Below are 21,374 nucleotides of genomic sequence, written 5' to 3'. Positions count from 1 at the left end.
AAGTTAATTTTAAAGATGGATTTTGCTTACTTTTTGACTGTGACCTCTGAAATCCTTCAATCAAGGCACAATCTAGGAAATGAAGGAAAGAGGGGAGTGGGAGGAGACATGTATCCATGATTCTTCCTCTACTTTTACACTTGATTTTTTAAGCCTTGTTTAGAACAATCATAATAATAATTGCTACTTTTCCCCCTTTTTCTTTTGGCTGTTTGTGAGAAATATGTCTGTCAACTTTACTTTTTTCACATAAATTATTAAGGTATGTTTTTCTAGGCTAATAGAACATTTCTTATGAGCAATTAATACAATTTTACAAGGTTAGATTCCACTAAGAACATGGAATTAGTTTTAAAAAAATATCATGTAAATTTGACATAAAAATCTTCTATATGTCAAAATATTAAAAAATTCAACATTAGTAACATATACAAAATAGACCCAAAAAAAACTTTTCATTTTGAGGAAATCCATGTCTGTCGGTAGACTGTCATTTTTCTCATTGTAACTCAGGCCTGTCTCCTTCAAGATTGAGTGATTAATAAGATGGTTTTACCTTTTAAAAAAAAAAACTGTTTGTTTGTTTGTTAGATTTTGTTGAAAACAGAAGCAAGTGGATGAAACCAATGAAGAAAATACATGATGTTTTATTGATAAGAGAAGCATCCATGCATCTGATCATTTTGGAGAGAAATATAATGGCAATACAGTTGGAAGGAACGACAATGTGATAATGTAAGTCAAATCGCTACTGAAGCTTCAGATTAGTTAACGACACATAAATTGTTGAATTTAGAACCGATATGTCACATGCTTCCTTCCCTAATAACTATCTTCGTCCGTATCTGGCCTCCTAAGGTAGTAACGGAGGCAATTTTTCAGCACCTGCACATCGAACCAAGTAATTACATGGAAAAAACATAGTAACAACAACAAATTTCGGTGCTTTTGTTTAGGTATATCTAGGTCTGAATCTGAAGCAGATTAAGTTAAAATATACCAAATTTTCAAATGGGTCACATCTTACATATGCTTTCTCAAAAGAATACAATAAGCAAAATGGTTGTAGCCACAATAACTAGTTTATAAAAAAAATCAACTTTGGCAATTTTTCCAACGGTTTTCAAATAAGCTCTTACCTGGGAGAGTGAACTGTTTAAAGCTGCGCCTCTGTAACTAACATGAAACTTATCCTTGGCTATCAAACCCTACATACAAAGAATATAAAGGAAAGTTGACAACATGCATTGTTTTCTATTCTTTCAAGAGATGAGGTTACAGAGACTACATACTTCAGTATCAATCTCAGCGGATTCCACATTCACATTAATATCAGACATAATTTTGATCATCTCTAACAGCAACCCAGGTCGATCAGCAGTCTCTATACAAAGCAGACTGAATTGCATACAGAAAACAAAATGTGACAGGATAATGTAACTGATTTAGATTACTATAACCAAAGAAATAAAATCCAAAATCAAGATACACACCTTCTCTTAGGGCCATCTTCCTTGACTTTTATATGAGTTGTAATATCAACATCAAGCTGTCATCAGTATAAAAGTCAAATTTTATTGACTTCCCATCTAAGGCAAGGGACAAAAAAAAGTTTCAAAGATTCGAATTCAAACATGAGTGTTTATGAAGTCTCTCAATAATTCAATTTAACTTAGAAAAGATAGATTATGTTGTTTCTAGAGAATACGAGGATAATCAACCCAAAACCTCACTAAACCAATTTGCAATGATTATGTTTTAAATATTAAATTTTCTATTAAGTGAGTTGCCACCAAGTCTAAATCTTGGAACAACTACCCTAAACTCGTTCATCAAGACCCTTTGAATTGGCCTACAAGAAAAAAAAAATACTTTTGGGATGATGTGCCATTTGAACAAGCACATTCCTCATATGGTAAGGGAGAAAGTAGGGCCGTATCGAATTTCATTCTTATTAATATCACCTTCTTCTCTGGTGCTTTAACCCCAAAAACCTCACCCATCGCAAGTTTCTCACTGGACTCCTATAGGACATGAGATGACAATGATCACAAGAAAGAAAAAATACAGATCAAAGTAAGAAAAGTAATGGTACATTGTACAAACCGGGTGATATTTCAAAAGGTTATTAATAATTGTCAAACGAATTCTCTCTAAGAGGCCAGGATCCTCAACTTTACGCCCAGTTGATCTAACACATAAACCAGAACACAATCAGTAAGTAGGCAGTAACTGGATAAGGGTCCGGATCGGGATACTGAAGTAAGACCTTAATGAAACCTAATATAGAGATAGATAGCTTACAATCTTGTGATGAAAAATTTAGTTTGTTTCTCAGATCCATTAGTTGTGACCGTTCCTTTTGTCACACCCAAACCCAAATCTTTCAATGACTTCATCTGTTCCAGAAAACAAAAACAAAAACTTATTTATATATATATGATGCTTACACAAAAACATAATAAATAACCATATGCGTTGAATTCTAAAGCAGATGCAAGTTTTTTTTCAGTAAAAATCATGGGAATGCCAATAAATCAATCAGGTCTAAACATCTATATGCATATTGTGTGTTCACTGCTGAAGAGGAAAGGACTAAAGATCTAAATCCATTTCACTTCACCGTGTCAAGAAGAGCACCAAGTCGATCCCCAAAGCTGACTTGTACAATTGTTGCACTAACATCTGAATCTTGATCAATCATAACAACTGGCATAGGCACATAATCACTATCCTGCTCAGATGTCTGAAATAAAAGCATTAAATCAAGTCAATCACAGCAAGAATTCACCGAATAAGTGAAGATAAATCTTAGGAAAAGTTACAAGGAGAAAGTAAAGAATCATAATTATCCACTCACCAATGAGGTTGAACCCAGGGAATCAACACCATCAATAGAAGCCTTTAAGGTGATCCTAAATAGTAATAGAGACATTCATTTAGTATAGAATAATCCAAGCTAAGAAAGAGACATCATCGGCATGATCATACACAAATCTGAGAAAATACGGCAATTAATTAAACAATCACGAATACAGATTGACAAGAAACATGCGTAACAGTAATACATAGAACTTTTGAACTAAATGCACGTAGAGTCGAGGATCGGAGTAAATTTGAACTAAATCATATATCTATAACAACGTGGAGAAAACAGTGACCTTTTCCTGGAGGAAGTGAGGAGAAGCTGAGAAGATCCATGGCGAAGAAGGTGAGGTCCAGAATATTTGGAAGATTCGAAGAGAGGAGAGAATCCAGGGTTAGAATGAGAAGAGATATCAGCTGGGATCCTAGATCGGGGGAGAGTGCGGGAGAGGGAGAAGGCCATAGCCATGATGTAAAGAGTGAGTTTCCGTTCCCGGCGAGATGTTGGCCGGATTATATCAAATCACTACTGATTGAGAGAGAGAAGAGAGAGATGTCTGATTGTACAAGATAGATCTTCTTCTTCAGTGTGCATAGGCATAGCTGCTGCTGCTGCTGCAGCTCTTTGGTATCATCGATGGAGACGGCTGGGCTAGATCGCGTCATTTTGTGGGGCCATTTCTTACGTGGCATGCACTTAGTTAGTTAGTAGGCCATTCCCCATTTCTCACTGTTGCGAGTCGCGTCTTCTTTTTCTTCATGATGGCTACAGAGACAGGGTAAATTTGATTTGAGCAGATGACCCAAAAACAGGTGAAATACCGGAAAGTGAGGTTGGATAATTTAAATAGCGCCGGTGACCTCTTTTACTGTTTTTGGACGAAAATGTCCCAGTTGCGTCACGCAATCGCGAGACAAAAAAAATAAAAATAAAAAATTCGGTTGCGTTACGCAAATGTACAATTGTCATTAAAAAAAAGAGGGTCACCCGCGCTATTTAAATTATCCACCGTCACTTTCCGCATTTCACCCTTTTTTTAGGGTCATCTGCTCAAATTCCCCCTACATAGACGCTACCTAACTACATTTTGCTTAAATTCCATCTCTTTTTATTTTTAAGGCCTCGTTTAATTTAGCGTTTATAAGTTCATACACGTTTGCGTTTGCATAATAAACTCTGCTATAGTAACTTTTCGTATTCTGAGACAGAATAGAATAATAATTTCTAAAATCGGATTCGGGTACAAATAGTTAAGTATTGAATTGACTCGTTGTAATCCCTATGGATTGATGAGAGCTTACTTATACACTAATCATTTTATATTTACACTAATCATTTTATATTAAAGATTGATGGGTTGAAATTATTTATTTAGTTTTTTTTTAACAAAATTATACAAGATCAAGCATTAATTCACAATCTCAATCTCAGTTTAAACTTAACTCAAAACGTTTCGGATGAAATTTAACATTTTAGTCTCTTTAATGACTCTTATTACTAAGCTGGTGGATTATTAATATAATTTTTTCTTTTCTTTTTTATTTTGAACTAAATTCATCTCATAAAAAAATAAATAATAACAAGATTCAAAAAATATATATGGTCAAGTCTCACGCCAAATCAAATTTATGTCACAAAAAAATATTCCAAAATAAACCGACAATTGTAAAGGCAAAATTAACGTTGTCACACAAAATAAGAATCAACAGTTAAGGCGTCAACAAAGAATGACTATTTTTTTTTTATGTTATTATTCATATAGATATGTCAGCAATTACGAAAATCTAAGATTAGAGCCAAACTGAAAAAAATGAATAAAATTTGTGTAATAAGATTAATGTAAATAACTTTTAGATGTTTAATGAGTATCACTTTCACCCAATCCAACCATTTTTTACCTTTTAATTACTCGACAACAACTAAGGCAGTAAAATCTACATCTTGCAGGGTAAATAAACCCTTATATAACAAACTCTTATGTTGACAACAAAGAGGAAGACACTTCTGGTTCAAACTCTCATGAATCACACCCATTCCTTTTACCCATTTACTCTCATCCCATGGATTCAAATTCAATTCCTTCTGCAACAACCACAATCGATACAACCCAATATCCGTCCTCTCACAAAAATGTGCAGCACACCCACTCGAAGAAGGCTCGTAAGCCAATCTAACCGCTCTCAATGTTATAGTTCCATCCACGGGCTTAGGATCCGAAAGATTCCCAGCACCCATCATCTTGATTTCCCTCTCGCTAGGAAAGTGGAATACGTCGTCGATCATCAAGTCCTTTGTGAAGTGTCGGATGGTTTCGTTCTTGGTTGCTTCGTGCTTTTCAGCGAGAGTCAATATGCAAGAGAATCTTAAATGGTAGGAGACTATTGTTTTGACTGTTCGAAAGTTATGGCAACAACGAAAGTAATCTAGCCACCTTCTTCCTATGCCTTCGAACCATTTTATGATGTCGACGTCTTCTAGAACAACGAGCGAGCTTATAGGCCTTGGACGGCCCATGTGGTTTGTGAATCCGACTAGTTTGACCGATTTCTTTAGTAGTTCCATTGGTGCGGAAACTTTCATGCATAGCTTTGTTAGATCTTCTATTGTTCTGTTTGCGTATACTTGTTCCTCTTCTTCCTCTACCCTCTTCCTTTCGTTCTCCAATACTTTCATGGCTTTTGTCGGGTCAAGATATTTGTCTACTTGGGTTTGGAACTTGTCGTAAGAGTCTACAAGCTCTGTTGGTAATTTGTCCCTTATATGTTTCAAATGTAGAAAATCACCCCCTGTTAACTGTCTATGCCAGTTTTCGCGCTCGTTTTCTTCATCTTCTTCTTTTAAGTTTTCTAGGAAATCTCGAACGACTTCATCCGCCCATTTCTTGAATATTTCGCTGACTTCATTCTCGATAGGGAAATCTATCTTAAAGCCATTACTACTCTTCTTCAGCTTCTTGAAAACATGGCTGAATATTTTCATTCCAAGTTTCTTCCTGTTTCTTTCTCTGGCGTTTCTCAACTCTAAAGCTTTCACTTCTTTCTGTCTGAGGTACTTCTTCCTCGCTCGGATCGCTTTCTCAGACATGGGCGGACGAAGAACAGAGGGTGGAACAGCCTGTAATTCCATTCCTATAAAATCAATCTTTTCAGTAATTGCACTGTGAATTGCGGTTTTGACTGTATCCACCTTTAATTCCAAATCAATTTCTAGGAATTTAGTAACCATGTTCTTCAAATCCATCGTTAGCATTTTCGTGCCAGAGGTGATCACTAAGATCTCATCCAAATATCTAACTGCGTATATCTTTAATGGCTTGAAGAAGAGATTATCAGACCAGACGTTAGCTTCACTCTGATCTAACTTAGGGTTACTATTACTAGCGTCAAGACGAACTTCGTGAATTAGTTTGTCAAACAAATCAAAGTATATATTGATCAAAATCGAACTCAACCCACATTCTTGAGGAAACCCTCTTCCTAAATAACAACCACCCAACTCAATTTTCAATACCTCAGCTTTAAACAATCTCCTTAGAACATCAAACAAGATTCCATCTTTGATTCTCTGTTGAATAATCGAGCATAACTTATCAACATGATTATCCTTAAATGTTCGTCGATCAAACGACACATTAAACCACCAATTAGGATCTTCTACCGAGTTCTTAAGATACCGAATCGCAGTGTGTCGACCCATCCCGACACGTCCTCCGTAAGAGAATGTTGCAAAACGATTGTCGTAAACAATCTCTAACACCATTCTTATAGCTTCAATTAGAACTTTAAGTCTCAAATTGGGCAACACTAAAGACTCACCTTTCCTGCTCGAGGAATGCATTGTAATACAGCTAGACTCGATGTCGAATCGATTCTCCGTGATCTGCGCGGACATTTCGGAGAGAGAGAAGAAATGTGTTGAGATCCAGTCGGAAGTGGGTGAGTCGGTAGATTCAGGTCTGCATAGTCTATGGCAGGCGGAAAGGAGAACGGAGGGTGAAGCGACAACATTAAGGACGAGGTTGTGGTACTTGCCTTGGTTGTATTGAGCATGGACAAGGGATTCGAGCTCTGACTTGGTTAGGGTTTGGACAGAAATGCTTTCACGGAAGTCGAATGAAATGGGGGCAAGATTGGAGAAGAAACGAAAATGAGGAGAGACTATCGGAAGCCAAGCCTTCTTCGCTGTGGCCCGCCGGAGGATTAAGAGCATTGAATCCCTGAAGGTTTTAGGTTTTACCTTTTCATTCCATGGAGCTTGTATAGAGCCATGAAATATAGCTCTTTTCAAAAAACAAAAACAAATTTTTTATCTCGCTGACTCGACAAATCAATGAGAACGGTAAAAAAAATCTAGAAGAGGGCAATATGAGTATATGACTATGATGACAATGATATGAATAGCGGATAGTGTATTTATCATTTATTTATTTATTTTGTGGATTTTTTTTTTTACAACTATTTCCTTTCAGAGAAGAGAAGTCAGTGGATCATCTATACCATATTGTATTTTGTAGAAAAAATAAAAAATTATAAAAAATAATATTTTTATATAATAGATATTCAAAATCATATAATTACAAATAAATAAAGTTACAACTCTTATAAATATAAATATATATATATATTTTTTAATTATGTTTATAGTAAAATATGAAAGAGACACAAATACCATGTGAAATTCCAATCGATAAATTAAAAAAAAGTCAGACGAAACCATTTGAAATGAAACCGAGGATTTCATGGCCAAGCATGACATTGATCAATTCATGGGTTCTTGAAGGCAGAGAAAGGAAGTTATCATTCAAAAATGTAGGAAACGACGACTCAAGTGATACATGGATTATTTGGAAGAATTTTAGCTATATTTTGTTTTATATCTTCGAATTTGAGGCACCAACATATACTTTTCCTATGGTTTTGAGGCACCTAACATATATTTTTCCAATCTCTAATCAGTGTCCTATCTTTTTTTTTTAAAATAAAAAGGCCTATGATCAAACTATACATGCAAATATAATTAATTTAACCAGACATATTAGACATATTACCTGATCAGTCAAACTAATGATCTTAACAACTAAGGCCTCGTTCGAATTGGGGTTTTTTAAAAAATCTAAAGAGAGAAAAAAGTAATGATTGATGATGATTTTGAAGATATGATGTTTATTTTTGGTAAAAAGACTTAAAGGGTATTGATATATATGAATAAAATAAAAATTAATAATTTAAAATAAATAGTATTTTAGTATTTTAATTAATGAAATGAGTGATGTGATTGTTAAAAAGTGATTGATTGAAAAATTGATTTTGGATGAATTTTTTTAAAATTCAAAAGAACACGGCCTAAGAGAGATATGAATAACAATATGTAACCATTTCACTATAATTGATATATTATCATTTTTAGTTGCATTTCAAATCAAATTTAAAATTTTGGGCATAATTTCTTCTTCTCTTTCTTTCTCTCTAAATTCTAAGTATTCAAAATAAACTGGTAGCAAACTTGTTACTTTTTATATCATCCAATAATTTATGCCCTATGTGCTATATTAATTAATTAGTATATTTATAAATTAGGAGGTTGGTTGTTTTGGAATTGAACATGAGAAGTAGAGTAAGCAAATAGATAACTACTAATATATTTTTAAAATGTTAAAATTCAAATTAATAAATATGTAATAGTAAAAACATTTATTTATATTCTTTACCAATTTTTAAACACATTTTGTTAAACAACTTTTATCAATTTTGATGTTATTTATTTATAATAATAAATCTCAAGTCAAAATGAAATCATTTAATAAAATTGATAAGAATGGTCCCTCAATTAAATCATGAAGGTATTATTATTATTTTCTAAAATAAAAATTTCAATATAATCGATTATCATTTCATCAACTTTCTATAAATACATTAATCAAAATATTAAAATACTATTTATTTAAGATAAAAATAACACCAATTTTGTTTTAAAATAGTATAACATTTATTCATATAAATATATAGAAAACCCCCAATTAGAGATATTTTGATCTTAGATTTTTAAAGCTCTATTTTTTTTTTCAAAAGTATAAATTATTTAAAATTTGTGTAAGATAAATTATTAAAATATTATTTTTTTATCTAGAAATTAATAAAATAAAGGAAGATATAATAGAGAGAATTAAAAAAAAATATAAAAACTAAAATAATCTAAGATCAAACCAGCTCTAAGACCTGAGTTATTTAATTAAAAATAGTTGGTGGTTATTTTAAGAAAATGTTAAAAAAATGTGTGAAAATATTTAAAAGATATTAATATATAATGAAAATATATATTTTTAAAATTTTATATTTTTATTAATAAATTGAGTAATGTGATATATAAAAAGTAAAACTAAATAATGCTTGATTATGTTGTGTTATTTAAACCTAAAAATTTATGAATTATACTTGAGTTGCCTACTTCCCTATTCTCTCTCACATAAAGGGATAAAATTGTAATTTTTTGTAAATACAAATTTTTTATCTCATTCCAATGAGAGGGAATATGGAGTATATGATTAATATGATATGCGTTTTTTTTTATTAAATTTAGTTGAGATTTTATATGATTTTTTATAAATTCATTCTCTATCGTATCACTATTATTTTAACTATTAAATCACTTATTTAATGAATTAAAATTATAAAATACATTTACTTTGTTTTTATAAAATTTAAATTTAAAATAAAAATAAATATTTTACTAATAATAAATTAAAAAACCAACATTTGTTTGAATTATTTCAATAAACTAAACAAGTCAAATATCATTTAACTCTCTTTCTCTATATCACTAAATTCATTAACTAAAATACTAAAATATTTTATATTTTAAATTATTATTTCTTATTTTATTTATATATATCAATAACCAAATTTTTTACCAAAATAATTATTAATTAATTTTCATTTTTTTTAGATCTTATTTGTAACTCAAAAAAATCAAACATCACTTCCCTCTCATTCATCAAATCAATCAATTCATTAATCAAAATACTAAAATATTTTATATTTTAAATTATTATTTTATATTTTATTTATATATATCAATACTTTAAATTTTTTTTAAAAAAAATATCTTTATCTCCTCAAAATCATCACAATTTTTCTCCATTCTTTCACTTAGACAACAAGTCCTAAATGGACTGAAAAAAAGGTGAGATGTTATTTAAAATATATAAAAAAAAATTGGTTTAAAATAGTAAAAATGTTTGAAAAAAACATAGTAACCAATCAAGGAATAGTTGAACAGAGAAGAGAAGAGGTGAGATTGATGATGTCATGCACTGAAAGAGGGGTAAAGGGGGTATATTCTCAGGACAGCAGTTAATAAGTAGCCCAATATCGAAACGATAAGAGATAGAGAGAGAAAGAGAAAAGGGAAGTCCAGTCCAGGGTTTTCCAATTGGGGCTAAATTTCCACGGAATTTTGACTCAACCGTCAGCACCTATTTCTAGCCGCACCAAAATTTAACCGTCCCAACTAGTACAGACTGCGGACTCCTCTTCCCCAATCATCTCTCTCTTTCGAAGAATCTCCACGCCAGCAAGCAAGTCATTACTCAACACAGAAAAAGGATCAACCAGCCATCTTTTTACTCCTACCAAACCGCGTCAAGTCTTTCCCGGTATCACCCTGCGATCCCGCGCAACCAGGCTCTGCTGGTAATGTCTTCCTTCCTTCCCACCTTCTCATTGTCGATTTAATTCCTGTGTTCAGCTCGCTTCTCTCCAATTTTACTGATAAACCCTAGATTTTTTCTGATTCGGGTAAGCTAGGGTTTGGGGATTTGATTAATATGCTCGATCGTCGTCATACATTTTTATTACAGGAAAGACCGGGTCTATTGATCAAACGAGTTTTTGATTTTGAATTCCATATGTTTCAGACGAAAATTGACCGTTGATTGTTCCGTGTACTTAAAATTTAATATATATAACTTTTTGAAACTCGATTGCAGGATTCTGTTGACAAGTTTTAGTTTAATGCAACGTACACTATATTTTAGATAAGGATCATTACTAAACAATGTTACATTTTTCTTGGGGAAATTGCAGGTTGCTGCTTTTGGGATGATTGAAATAAGGGTCATATAATCGCATGAGATTGTACCTGTGCAGTTTTAATGACGGGAAACGGAAGATTTGACATGGATTCGGGTATTGTTGAGCCAGGGTTCATGGGCAGCTTTGCAAATGGACCTAAAGGGAACCATTCCGGTCCCACTTTGGATAGGTCTGGAAGCTTCCGAGAGGGTGGTGAAAGCCGGTCTTTTTCATCAGGAAACAGTACATTTCGGTCAAGCAACCAACTTGCAGGAGGTTCGTCTTCTTCATTGCAAGGTCTAATGCTAGATCCGATAACGATGGGTGTCCTTAAGTCAAGATCAAATGAATTCAGGAGGATTCTTAGTGTCTTTGGACTTGCATCTGAAGAGAATTCCCTTGGAACTGCTCATTCTAGGCCCATACCTTTTGCAGCTGCGGACGAACTAAAGCGGTACAAAGATACTATTACTGAGGTTAATAACAAAGCTAGGTGAGTTTGTAGACTTGATACTGCTAATTCAATAGGGTTATGCCTTCAACAAACTTAGTTACATATTCTTTTGAACTTTTTTCCTTTATACTTCATGAACAGTTGTGATTATCCATAGATAGATATGTTCTGACTAGAATGTTCATTTTCATGATGGTTGACTAAGAATGGTTTTGAACAGTATGTTGTGGTGAGATAATTAAAAGCAGGTTATGGATCATGCAAGTGGATGATTCATGACTACATACTTACAATCTTATTCTATATTCTTTGATAGGGCTAAAGTAAATAAGCTAAGTGAAAACTTGCAAATATTGAATAAGATCATTGAAGCTCAGAGCTCTAAGAAGCAGCAAAGGAATGATCCATCCTCCAACGAGCGATCAAGTGGATCAAACTTGAAGATTGGTGCTCAGATTTATCGAAATTCTCCAGTGGATGATCGGGCTAAGACTGGTGTTCCTAATAAGCGAGTTCGCACGTCAGTGGCCGACACCCAGGTATTATATCCCATTAAACTAATACCATTTTCTTTTTCTTTTCTGTTACTTATCAAGCTTCAAACTTGACATCCTTTGTGTAAATCTGTTATTGTTGCCTGTTGTTTGAACTATTTTTATGAACTGATGCACATTAGTAATATCCAAATAATTCTGGCTGGTGAAGTTTGAATAACAACAGTTCATAACAAGAGGATGAAAAAAGAAGTCTTAATGCTTTACCATATAAACATTTCCATCCATTTAAATGTCATTTCTTCATTCAGTTGGAAAGTAGGAGTAATGGCATATCAAAGCAGTCCTTGTCCATGGCGAAAGGCCGGGATTTACTCAAGGATAGTACTTCCCAACCTGATATGGCAGAAGAAAAGATTAGGCGACTACCGGCTGGAGGAGAAAGTTGGGATAAAAATATGAAAAGAAAACGTTCTGTAAGCACGGTTTTCACAAGATCACTGGATGATAGAGATCAGAAACGACCTATGCATCAAAAAGCTGGCAATGAAGGTGGTTCACTGGGAGATTTCCATGCCTCAAGGTATGATCGAATACTGGACTATTTTTGTTGTTGCTACAACGTATCTAAGGTTTATTTTATTCCCTCAGTCTTTTGATGATATTGGGGAAAATATCCGGAGATATGTGGTTGTTTTGTTCAGCATAGTAGGAAAGTGCAACATTAAAAACAAGTTATTTATAGGACGACAAATGAAACAACTATATTAATAGTTTAACATTCTAGATGCTTCTTAAAATTTGTTTCCTAATTTTCACATTCCAATTCAGTAAAATTGCTACCCAAAGCTTTGAAAATATAATCTTTTGAACTGTGGTTGAAATTTAATCACTTTTCGAAAGGTATGATAAGATTATGAACACAGAAGTTGTAGAGCGGAAAATAATTTGAGTGATTTCTTGGCACAATTTGCCAAAACAGATGTGGGCCTTGAAATGCATTATAGTAACACTGATGTGATTTGATAAAGCTTTAACTATAGTACTTCTAATTTAAGCCTAAATATGACTAGTTGTGTGGAGAGAGTTTGAAATGTTGCACTTGGGAGCAACCTGGAAAACACTCACTATAGGAGTGTGGCTTTGATTACTCCAAATATGTATCTTGCACAGTAAACTTAGGAGTACATACTGATACTGGGGATGTTAATTAGAAAATCCAGTCGTCATAATTCATTTTGGGTAGGCTTGATAGTTCAATGACTAATGCACTACTTGTGGGAGCTATGGGTGGGTGCCTGGGTGGTGGTAACCAATATATGAAAGAATGGTAATCAAGCATAACTGTTTTTGAGATATGCAAAGATGGTCCGGGCATTATTTGATTGATGAGGATGCGAGGGATTTTTTTGATACCATCGAATATGTCTCACAGAGGAAACCTAGGTTAACTAGAGTATATATTGAGGTGTTGGCTATAAGATATTTTTCGGGCTGGCTGTGGTGGATATATTCTCTTGCTGTCAAAACCCATTTCATGCATAACCAGGTGGTGGAAGAGACGGAGAATGGAATTTGTTTCTGTTTGATTCTAAATGTCCGGTTATTTGTCTGTCATTTTAAAATGTGGGTATGGTTGCCATATGCCAGCCCCATATAGGTTGGTTATTAGGTGTTTAATATTATGAATATTTCATTCTGATTTGTCATGATTGTTTATTTTCATATTTATGTTTATTATTGAGATTCCTGTGTTTGTAGGGAGATATTCACCCACATTATGTGTGTTCATGATGTGTGTACTTTTAGGCCTGTTTATTTGTGGTCATGATTTTTTATTTGAGTTTCTTGTAGTTCTTTCTTACCTTGATAATGGGATTGTCCCTTACAGATCTGGATTTTCTAGTGCTAATAGTGGCCCTCCCAAGACTGATATCATTCCTTCACCTGTAATCTTGAATGCATCGGCAATGACCAAGCATGAGCAGGAAAAAGCTTCTCCTAGGGATCTTGCACCTGGACAGCACACAGATAGACTAATAACAAAAGGAAACAATGGGTACATATCTTCTTGAATTGAACTATACAATTATGGTTCCAGCTTACTTTTACCTGTCTTCTGCCCCCTCTTCCCAAATAAGTGGATAGGCCTTTTGAGAGCATTTTCATGGAAACTATCCAATTATTTTTGGCAGAAGACGTATTTTATTTATGATCAACCAATAAATATTGATATCCTTTTGACTATTTTCTTTGTAATAAATATTGATTTCCTTTTGACTATTTTCTTTGGCTATGACAGTATACGTGAGGAGAACCAAATGGGAAATGTTAACCCAGTAACAAAAACAAAGGCTTCAAGAGCTCCACGAGGTGTCCCCGTAGCATCTGTAAATTCATCAACGAGTATACTTAGGCCAGGAGCACCTGAGTTCTGCGAACAACCTTCAAATCTAAACAAAATCCACGTGCCGAGTGGGTCTAATAATCGAAAACGTTCTATGCCCTCAGGGTCCACATCCCTATCTATGGCTCAGTGGGTTGGACAGAGACCACAAAAGATTTCTCGCACTCGGAGGGCTAATCTAGTATCTCCTGTTTCAAACCCTGATGACACACAAGTATCAGCTGACGGTTATTCACCTTCTGATTTTGGGGCCAGAACTAATTCCAGTGGAATCTTCAGAGATGGGTCTAATGGTAAAAAACATCTTAAAATGAAAGTAGAAAATGTTACTTCTCCTGCTAGATTCTCCGAGGGTGAAGAATCTGTTGCTGGTGAAAACAAAATGAAGAAAAAATGTACGGGTGTTAGTGATGTGGAGACAAAAGCAGGAACTGCTTTTCCAAATGTTGGGATGCCCGCGATGTTTGCGAAGAAGAATAAATCACCTAGAGAAGACATTAGCGATTGTGTGCGGAAACAAGGGCGGAATGGGAGGGGCTCTCCATTTTCAACTTCTAGCTCTTCACCATTTAGAGAGAAGATGGAGAATGCTGCCATAGCTAAGCCCCTCAGAATTTCACGTCCAACTTGTGATAAGAATGGAAGGTGCTGAATATTATTACATTTGTTATTTCTCGCTTCTCTGTTTCTTTGATGTAAGCTATTGGATGTAGAAATATGATAGGATGTTTGAAGTAATACTTGTGCCACATATGATAACTATCACTTTGGTCCTTGTGTTGTAAGCTGTATATCATACCACTTGGATCTTAGTGTTTAATATTGTCAGCACACCCATGAGAACAGATTCTATTTGAACTGGAACTCAACTTGAACATGTGACCGCTAATGGATTTACCCCCTGCATGTTTCATGCAGTAAGACTGGACGCCCTCCAAAAAAGCTAGTAGATCGCAAAGGCTCTTATCGCCGGCATGCCAATGGCAGTTCTCCAGATTTCACTGGTATTTTTTCCTAGAGTTGTTTCATGTTCTGTCAGTATCAGTCTTCTTTTTCACTAGAATTGGTAAAACAATAAACAATTTACCTTCTCTTATCAACCACATACAAATTGTTCCAATAGATACTAATTCTGCTTGAGATCCCACACCATTATACTATGATTTCTTGTTTGTTATTTCCATTTGTTATTTCTTAGTTTACAATTATGTAATTATGCCTGACAAAAACACTGCAGGGGAATCAGATGATGATCGTGATGAACTATTTGCATCTGTTAGTTTTGCTCGTAACCCTAGTATGTGGATCTACATAACTTTTATATGCTTAATGCATGTGTTTAATATACATTATGTTTGACACAATCTTAACCTAAATTTGTTTCCACTGTAGATTTTATTGGTTCTAATTCATTCTGGAAGAATATGGAAGCAGTTTTTGCTCCAATTAACCTACAGGACACTTCTTACTTGGCCCAGCAGGTGCTACTGAAAGTTTATTACCTGAAAAATGGGTTTCACTATTCTGTATCTGTTACTGTTTTAAAATTCTATTCTATTTTTATGCCAGTTACAACTTGCAGAAGAGCTTAATAAAAATCTGCCTCAAATGACTAGCCGGGACAGTAATTGTTTGGTACGTCAGGTGTTCTATGTTGCAGTATTTGTATGTTAAGCAAGTGGAACTAATTTTTTTTTTGAGAACGCTGGATTCCGTTTCTAGTATGGAGTGCGACTAATCCCTGTGTGTTAAGCACATAACCCGCAAACATACTTAACCATTTAACCAGGCGCAGAACTTGCCGCTTGATATGCTCGAACCCAGGACCTCAGGGAGGTTGGAGATATCCACCTTTTGTTGCCGCTAGGCTAGAAGAAGAGATTAGTGGATCTAATTTTGGAGCTGCCTGTTTAGCTGATTAACATTTGACTAAGCTAGATGATTTCAAATATTTTTTTTATTTGAATAGTAGCTTGTTCAAATTGAGAATTGGGATGGCATACATAGGTGCATATACCAATGACCAGTTTTTCTATAACACTATATTGAGTGCACCTCACTATCATTTTATTTTCAGTGCATTTATGACATCTCTCTCTTCCACTATGATACTAGTGGATAGTGAGAAATGGGCTTGCATTCAAGTTTGTACATTCTTTTCCGTGGATGAGAATTTTGAACCAAATATCAGCATCAATGTGCAAGATTTATTGTGTCAAATTAAAAGTAGAGATGGTTCTGCAAATTCAAATTTTTATTTTGTACTGCCTAGTCACTTATACACTAAATTACCATTAAACAATCTTTTGTCCTGCCTTCTTATGGGGTAAATGATATACAAGGATCAAGGTAACATAGATTTCCCAACTTTGAAAGCATCTCCAAGCTCATCTGCTTTAAATGTTATTCAGATGATGTTTAATTGAACAGGTCATCTTATGCAAACCACACTTTTATCATGAAAATTTGTTTTTGAATCATGGCACAAGTATTTTTATCTAAGCTATGCCACTCGGTGGTCAGAATAGTTTACTGTGGATCTTCACATGCTGCATATTTCTTCATGTATTGGCAAAATATTTCATCTTCATCCTTTTTTTACAGGGTGATCCATCTCTTCCTGCTACCCTTGTTTCTGGAGCAGCGGAAACAGATGGAATTAGACAAAATGAGGCAGTCAAATCGATCAAGTCAGTTGAATGGCTTAATGAATTTGAAACTCCATCTCAAAGACCAGCCTCAGAGAGGATATCAAACAGAATTACTCCATTGTATCGAAGGGTTTTATCAGCTCTTATCGTTGAAGATGAAATTGAAGAATTTGAAGAACTTGGTACAGAAAGAAATTCTGGGCACCAATTTTCTGCACACAGTTTATCCTGTGATAATGAACCTTGTAAATCAGAAGGAAAAAGTGGCAAATTTCAGTTGCAGTTTGGTACTGAAATGGAGAAACAATCTCGAGCAGGCTTGTATTTTCCCTATGATGGTGTTAATGGTTCAGTGGGCCAAAATAGTCCATGCAATGCAGATAAATCGTTGGTGGGAAATGGGTTTTCACATGAAATGGGTGTTTTAACAGGGCTTTGCAGAAATTCTCTGGGTGGGTCCCCTTTTGAACATTCAAATGGGTTTGGCAATTCTTCTTGTAATGATGCATATGAGCAGTTGTGCATAGAAGACAAGATTTTTCTTGAGCTGCAAAGTATTGGAATATATCCAGAAATAGTGGTAGGTTCATGATATACATTGGCTAAAGATTATTTACGCAATTTTGATTTTCTTTTTGTCTCCCATAGTATCAACAACAGTCTATGTTTTCTCTATCTATTCTTCCTTTTTTCCCTACAACTATCTTTCTATTTCAGATTTTTACCAGTTGTAATTTCTTGCTTTTGATTGCCGATCTTATCACAGCCTGATTTGGATGACCAGGACGATACATGGATTGAGAAAGAGATTGGTCAACTCACCAAGGATTATAGCCAACAGGTCAGGGTGTAGTTTTAGTGCATGCTTCACTATTCCTATCCCCAAAATAATAGATTAGAATAGTATATGTATGATATTTCTGTACTGCATAGCTATGTTGTGTAGGTCTTTATCTTCATTGTACTTAACCTCTTGGACTCCATTACTTTTTTCTCTCTTTCCAAGGGAAGTATAAAAATTCTTGCTTAGGGTTGTCAAAATTTTCACAAAAATGATAAAGTTATATTAACAAACCATAGACGTTCCATTGCGATTTTGTTCGATTATACAATCTTGTATAGCAAAGCTAATTTTCCCTGAACTTTCTATAGTAGATCAAATTTTCCATTAGAACCTTTTCAATAGCAACATCGCCGTGGACTTGAGAGCAACTTCACCCTTTAAAAGGCATCATTACCAGTGAACTTTGTCAAACAAGGGTAAAATTGTTATCAATTAAGAATGTTCATGGGTAATGACATCCATTATATAGTACTAGGGTAAATGTACACCTCAGAATGTACAGATTCTCTTCTTTCCATAAATTATTTTCCAAGATTTCACATATAGTTCAAATAAATATCCATGGAAACCATTTGTTTCAGTACATAAAATGATAAAAGTTATATTAATATTGGATAGTGTTTTGCTTACAGTAAATGACTTTGAATCCTGCGATGGAAAATGTTGGTTCACTTGGATATTTCTACCATAAGCATCAGTTTAGTTTCTTCATGTTCTAATGTTCCTGTAACTGTTTCCACAGGTTGCCAGAAAGAAAGCATCCTTGAACAAAGTATGTGAGTTAGTTTCACAACAGAAAGAAGCCGAAAAGGGGTAAAATATAACTCAGCAGCTTTTCTGTATATACTGATATAGAACTTTTTATTTTGTGTTCCGAGGTTGGAATCTTGTGTTTCTTTCTGAAATCTTGAAGCAGGAAGTTTTGATTTTTGTCAAACATGATGCATCTTGTCTTATGTTTATGTGAGGGATAAAGTTTTTTCTTTGTGATGTTGGTAGTATTTAAGACGGGTTTGCCTGTATTATAAATTTAATTTGTTATTGCAGAAGCAACATTTTGTATTGTCTTTCAAACAATTTGCAATGTGATTTAACTATGGTGTTTTCGTATGTAGGGCACTTGAGCAAGTTGCAATGGACAGACTTGTGGAGCTGGCTTACAAAAAATTACTGGTGATTATTATTTTTGTTTGATATGTCTGTTATCAAGTTCTTTGTTTTATTACTAATATCTACATTAGATTTTATAAAGTTGAGCTAATCATTGACATCCTTTTATAATACATGCATTGATATACTGATCTATATGGATTGTAAGAGTTTTGCTTGGTTTTAAGGGAACCTGGATTTCATTTAAAATAAATGCAAACATTGAAGTACTTAATGTCGTAGAGACTCATAACTCAGTGGTAGAGCATGATAACTCATGTCACAGGGTCATGAGTTCGAGTCGGAAAAAACAAAAAAGTACTTGATGTCCTTAGAAGTGGAATTCTGATTTTATTTATTAACTTGATTTTCATTAATTTTACACTTATTCTATTTACTGCTGTGAAATATTTTTTCATTGGGAGGCAATTAATTACTAGCAGGCCTTAAGGTTTGGATTTATAGCAAGAGTCCCTGCATATCTTGTTGTATTTTTGGTTTCTCATTTCACCAAATGAGGTATTCCCTTTATATATTAGAATTTAGTTGAGATATTAATACCTCTCATGGGCCTAATTTTTTTTATATCCCTTTGAGTTTGATCATATAGATCATTTCCTAACTTCTGAGAGAACCTTGGGAATTGATAATTCATTGTTTTGTTTCTGCACTTGCTTCTATGATGATAATGGAATAAACCATCTATTTTTACAAGAGACATGAAAGTCTTGCTCTCCTTATTTCTTCACGGGTCTATTATTGTAAGCATGTCTTAAGGATGTTTCTTGTCATTATGCTTATAAAAATAGAAAATTAATATTAGCTTCTATGTTCAGGCTACTAAAGGAAGCATTGCTTCTAAATCTGGGATTCCTAAGGTGTCTAAGAATGTTGCTTTGGCTTTTGCAAAGAGGACTCTGGCTAGATGTCGAGTATTTGAAGATTCGGGAATAAGTTGCTTTAATGAAAGCCTGTTTCGGGATGTTCTTTTTGCTGCACCTACTCCACGCGATGAAACTGAACCCACCAGCACTTCTGGTCAGCGAATCGGTATGTATCGATGTCTTCCTAATGAATGTAACAATTCATTTGTAGCTTCTGGATATCTTTATTTCTCAATCAAGCCGTCGTGTTTTTGTGCATTACATCTAAAACTGAACTTAATGTTCCATTATGGAAGAAACACTAGTCTGAACAAAGAGTTTGTCTGATGTAGTTTTTTTTTCTTTTCGAAAGAACCTTGTTTGAAGAAAAAGTGAATTATTTGGTTTAAACGTTAAAAATATCCTGTGTCACGTGTTTCCATTCCTCTCATGGCCTATATTTATTTATCCCTTTGACAAATGTGGTTTGTTGTTGTTGTTGTTGTTGTTGTTGTTGTACACAGGCTCATCTAGTAATCATGGTGAAAAGCATGGTCCTTGTGGAAACATCAATGGAGGGTCAACATATAGGCAACCTGATCAGGGGGGGTTAACATTTGGTGGACCTGTATTACATAGAGGGAAGAAGAGGGAGGTATTGCTTGATGATGTTAGTGGCAGTGGTGGTGGTTTTAGATCCAGCTCAGCTCTGGAAGGGTCTCTTTTGGCGGGAATCAAAGGGAAGAGAAGTGAGAGAGGAGGAGAAACACCTAGCGGCGGCGGCGGATCCTTTAACAAAACAAAAACAAATCCGAAGCTGAAGACATCAATGCTATCATCCCCCCGGGGAAATTCATTTAATAAAACAGAAACAGCCGCCCACCAACATCCAGGAACGAGTGTTGCTGGTAACAGGAAAAAAGATGGTAAAGCTGAACAATCAAAAGATATTGAGGAGGAGGAGGAAGCTTTGGATCTGACAAATTTTCCACTTCCAGAACTGGACACGATTGACGAGCTGGGCGCGGGAAATGATCTTGGTGGGAATCAAGATCTTAGCTCATGGTTTAATTTTGATGAGGATGGGTTACACGACCAAGATCTTTCCATGGAGGGACTTGAAATACCTATGGATGAAATTGGTGATTTGAATATGTTTTGATGATCTCTAGTGTAAATTCTTGACAGTTATTTTTGTTGGGTCAGATCATATATATATATATATATAGTTGACAGACAGACTTGATGATTGTTGCTTCAGGAGAGGAGAGAATAAGCCCTTTTCTAATGATCTTCATATCTCTTGACATGCCAAATGGCATTTGTAATTATTTTTATAATTTAGTTTTTTTCTCTCTAATACTTAATAGTTCCATAGAGGATAAATCTTTTATTATTCATTTTTTACCAGCTCATTAACTATTCTTTTCAATCAAACACTCAATAATATAATGTTCATTCTGTTTTATTTTGCACGTGTCTGTCAACCTATTTTGGATTTTTAGTAAATTATTTGTTTTTTTTTGTTGATTGAATTAGTATAATGTATTTTAAATTTAAATTTGATAAAATACTGT

At 34.3% G+C, this 21,374-nt stretch overlaps 3 protein-coding genes across 3 annotated transcripts; 1 reads left to right on the top strand and 2 right to left on the bottom strand.

Annotated features, from left to right (window-relative positions):
* Positions 1-627: 627 nt before the first annotated feature.
* LOC124931835 (ACT domain-containing protein ACR12-like) lies at positions 628-3,602 on the bottom strand. The gene is made up of 10 exons (XM_047472408.1): positions 3,162-3,602; positions 2,861-2,915; positions 2,624-2,746; positions 2,305-2,399; positions 2,107-2,191; positions 1,965-2,024; positions 1,494-1,549; positions 1,293-1,398; positions 1,140-1,208; positions 628-885 (listed from the first exon to the last, which is right to left on the bottom strand). The coding sequence occupies exons 1-10, from the start codon at positions 3,332-3,334 to the stop codon at positions 823-825; spliced, it is 885 nt and encodes a 294-aa protein (XP_047328364.1). The 5' UTR covers positions 3,335-3,602; the 3' UTR covers positions 628-822.
* A 1,072-nt stretch (positions 3,603-4,674) lies between these two features.
* LOC124932094 (nuclear intron maturase 3, mitochondrial) lies at positions 4,675-7,146 on the bottom strand. The gene has a single exon (XM_047472700.1). The coding sequence runs from the start codon at positions 7,073-7,075 to the stop codon at positions 4,772-4,774; it is 2,304 nt and encodes a 767-aa protein (XP_047328656.1). The 5' UTR covers positions 7,076-7,146; the 3' UTR covers positions 4,675-4,771.
* Positions 7,147-10,239: 3,093 nt separating this feature from the next.
* On the top strand, positions 10,240-21,060 carry LOC124933055. Its single transcript, XM_047473780.1, has 16 exons — positions 10,240-10,554; positions 10,948-11,428; positions 11,706-11,928; positions 12,195-12,466; positions 13,775-13,942; positions 14,186-14,935; positions 15,209-15,294; positions 15,528-15,587; positions 15,683-15,771; positions 15,860-15,925; positions 16,895-17,521; positions 17,708-17,782; positions 18,528-18,598; positions 18,901-18,958; positions 19,771-19,984; positions 20,322-21,060. The coding sequence occupies exons 2-16, from the start codon at positions 11,016-11,018 to the stop codon at positions 20,957-20,959; spliced, it is 3,810 nt and encodes a 1,269-aa protein (XP_047329736.1). The 5' UTR covers positions 10,240-10,554; positions 10,948-11,015; the 3' UTR covers positions 20,960-21,060.
* Positions 21,061-21,374: the final 314 nt, after the last annotated feature.

This window comes from Impatiens glandulifera, chromosome 3 (genome assembly GCF_907164915.1).
Source record: "Impatiens glandulifera chromosome 3, dImpGla2.1, whole genome shotgun sequence".
Taxonomy (NCBI): Eukaryota; Viridiplantae; Streptophyta; class Magnoliopsida; order Ericales; family Balsaminaceae; genus Impatiens; species Impatiens glandulifera.
This window is presented reverse-complemented; position numbering and strand designations above follow the sequence as displayed.

Excerpts from the sequence above, each read along its gene's own strand:
- LOC124932094 (XM_047472700.1), bottom strand. The coding sequence starts at position 7,075 with ATGCTCTTAATCCTCCGGCGGGCCACAGCGAAGAAGGCTTGGCTTCCG.
- LOC124933055 (XM_047473780.1), top strand. The coding sequence starts at position 11,016 with ATGACGGGAAACGGAAGATTTGACATGGATTCGGGTATTGTTGAGCCA. Across the intron at positions 11,429-11,705 it reads GAGGTTAATAACAAAGCTAG|GGCTAAAGTAAATAAGCTAA; the intron begins GTGAGTTTGTAG and ends ATTCTTTGATAG. Across the intron at positions 12,467-13,774 it reads GGAGATTTCCATGCCTCAAG|ATCTGGATTTTCTAGTGCTA; the intron begins GTATGATCGAAT and ends TGTCCCTTACAG.
- LOC124931835 (XM_047472408.1), bottom strand. The coding sequence starts at position 3,334 with ATGGCTATGGCCTTCTCCCTCTCCCGCACTCTCCCCCGATCTAGGATC. Across the intron at positions 2,747-2,860 it reads CCCTGGGTTCAACCTCATTG|ACATCTGAGCAGGATAGTGA; the intron begins GTGAGTGGATAA and ends CTTTTATTTCAG. Across the intron at positions 886-1,139 it reads TAAACAGTTCACTCTCCCAG|GTGCTGAAAAATTGCCTCCG; the intron begins GTAAGAGCTTAT and ends TTCGATGTGCAG.